The sequence below is a fragment of the Morone saxatilis genome, unplaced genomic scaffold (genome assembly GCF_004916995.1).
Source record: "Morone saxatilis isolate NCDOM2014 unplaced genomic scaffold, NCSU_SB_2.0 Contig12, whole genome shotgun sequence".
Taxonomy (NCBI): domain Eukaryota; kingdom Metazoa; phylum Chordata; class Actinopteri; family Moronidae; genus Morone; species Morone saxatilis.
This window is the reverse complement of record NW_023339674.1, coordinates 457042-459608: the sequence shown is the minus strand read 5'-3', so window position 1 is coordinate 459608 and position 2567 is coordinate 457042. Positions and strand designations below refer to the sequence as shown.

The 2567-nt window shown below is 41.3% G+C and overlaps 1 protein-coding gene across 1 annotated transcript in view; it reads left to right on the top strand.

The window, feature by feature from the left end:
• The window catches only part of patj (PATJ crumbs cell polarity complex component), a gene marked incomplete in the record, with an annotated part of 80891 nt that overhangs the window by 33411 nt on the left and 44913 nt on the right, over positions 1–2567 (top strand). Inside the window, 2 exon segments of the mRNA XM_035653518.1 lie at positions 530–589; positions 1485–1584. Coding sequence (XP_035509411.1) covers positions 530–589; positions 1485–1584 — 160 coding nt within the window.

The following is a 2567-nucleotide window of genomic DNA, read 5'->3' as shown; positions in this document are numbered from 1 at the left end:
AATTAAAGGTTTATTTCAACTAGTTTGATGACCAGGAATACAGGAACAAGGTGGCTCCAACCAGGACTTAGTTTTTGTGGTGTTTTTGGATTGCTTAACAAGGTTAGGTTGAATTCAGAAGCTGTACGGTTGGATTTTCTCTTTAATGATGAAAGGAGGTGTTTTTCTTTTCCTTTCTTGACATTTGGAGAGTTTATTTAGTTAATTAAAGCTTTTAGAACTCCTTGCATGAAGTAAACTACGAGCTGATTGTTTGACTGACTGTGGCTGGTTGGACCGAGTATGCTGCAGGCTAACAGCTAACAGCTAACTCAGCAGACTGTGTGGACTCAATGTGAACAAATACAGACTAAACACAGAAAAGAGACATTCGCTGGCGGCGTAATACTTCAGGTGTACTTCAGGGGCAGTGGAGTGTGTGCAGGGAGCTCATGGTGATTCTCACAGACTCCCTTCAGGATGTGATTTTGAAGCCAGCCTGTAAATCCAAACCCAGAATTGTCACTGACTGTGTGTGTGTGTGTTTCAGCCTGTGTCTCTGACAGCTTCCAGCTACAGTAAACACAGAGCAGAGAGGACAGAGTCTCCGGTAAGAACAGGAACCTCCTCACATTGGCTCACACCAGGGGTGAAAGTAGACTGAACTTCTTGTTGTTCTCCTCTCGTCTCAAAGCTTTCAGCTTTCCCATTCATGATTGTGGTTCAAGCTTTATGTCTCTGAAGAAAAACTACAAAACGATTGGCTGATGTTCATGTTACTGTCGGACCGCTGCACGGTACTGAAGCAGAGCGGAGGAGATCAACAGACATCACTGGTTTCTCAGCGGCCTTATGTTGTTATTTAACCTTTCTGAAACTATATCATTATTAAATAATACATATTATTTTATTAAAAATCCCAGCCTGTTGATCTGCTGCAGTCAGGGAACTTTATTGGGGACAGGCCTTTAATTCCTTCAGCACAGATGGAAATCCTCTCGAACTGCTGCTTCTCCTGAGGTTTCTCAGGTTGTTCTCTGTGTGTGAACGTGCTTTTACAGCAGCTGAAGACAATCTTCATTTTGATTGTTTTGATGGACCCTTATGGACTAAAGGAATATAAATAATGGAGGAGTCTCTTGTTCCCCATGCTGCTAAATCTGAATGAATTATACTTTTGTATGGAAGTGTTTCATTGGTTGAAATGTGAGCGTGGCGGGGCTGAAGGTGGGTTTTGGCTCACAGCTTTAGTAGTAGCGGCCTACTTTCACCCCTGCATACTACAGAGACTTTGCTATTGTATTAAACTCCAGAACACACCGACTCCATTAACATCCCATCTCTCCACATTCACCACAACCCCAACAACCAGACTGTGAGTCCTGCAGAGTCCAGCAGAGGGCAGCACAGCCCCAACACACTGGCCTGAAGGCTTCCAGTCTGGCTCACATACACTGAGGTTGTTTATTTATTTATTTGTTTGTTTGTTTGTGTCGCCTCTACAGCAACCACCTGCAGCTCCGCCCCCTATGAGACAGCCCCCGCCCTACAGACCTCCCAACCAATCAGAGCAGGAGCTAAACTCTGACCTGGAGCAGGTCAAAGGTCAGTAACACACACACACACACACACACACACAGGTCTCAGAGTGCAATAAACAGGGTTGTAGATGACAGTTGTAGTCGCTGCTCTCTGCCTCTGGGGGGCAGTATAGATCAGTTCCTCTTCTATCAATGAGTGAACTGACTGTATGTTCAGTATATTTCATATTGATCAGTATCAATAACAGCAGAGAACAGCTGATCAACTGATCAATGAAAACAAACAGTGAACTCAATAACTGCAGGAAGTTTGATTATTTCCTGTGAATATTGATCACAGATGAGGTTTCCTGATATTTTGATTCTCTGCCTGTATTCTGTATTTTTATCATTTCAGGCTTAATATTCTTCTTTCTCACAGATTCACTGTTTATTCTCATTGATCTATCAGCTGTTTGCTTTCTGATGCAGGACGAGGCTGTTGATCAATATACAATATACATACTGTGTTCACAGCTTCAAAATGTATAACTTTAATAATATACACTTTAAAAGTAATTTATTATTAACAATAATGCAATGACATGCTGAGCTATAGATATATTTGATATTATTAGTGACCCCAGGTTGGGAACCAGCGGTTAAAAGTATGTCTGAATAATAATAAAATATGGTTTATGGATAAATCAATATTGTGAATATGATGACTCGTTCTTTTTGTGTATTTTTGCACTTTTCACTGTAAACACATACAATTCATTAGGTTAGATTTTCTAACATTTTGGCTCTCAACTGAGAGACTGAAAGTTCCCATCTGCCATGTTGGAACAGAGAGAGAGCGAGAGAGAAGGTCTGTTTGTTGTAAACAGTGTGTGTGTGTGTGTGTGTGTGTGTGTGTGTGAGACAGCTCTTCAGCTCTCTCTCTATAAAATACTCCTGAGATCAGCTGAAAATAACCCACATTTAGATTTTAGATTTGGTTTCTTCTGGTTTATTTAATATGTGAACACTGTTCCAGATGCACCGATCAGCCCTAACACAGTGAGC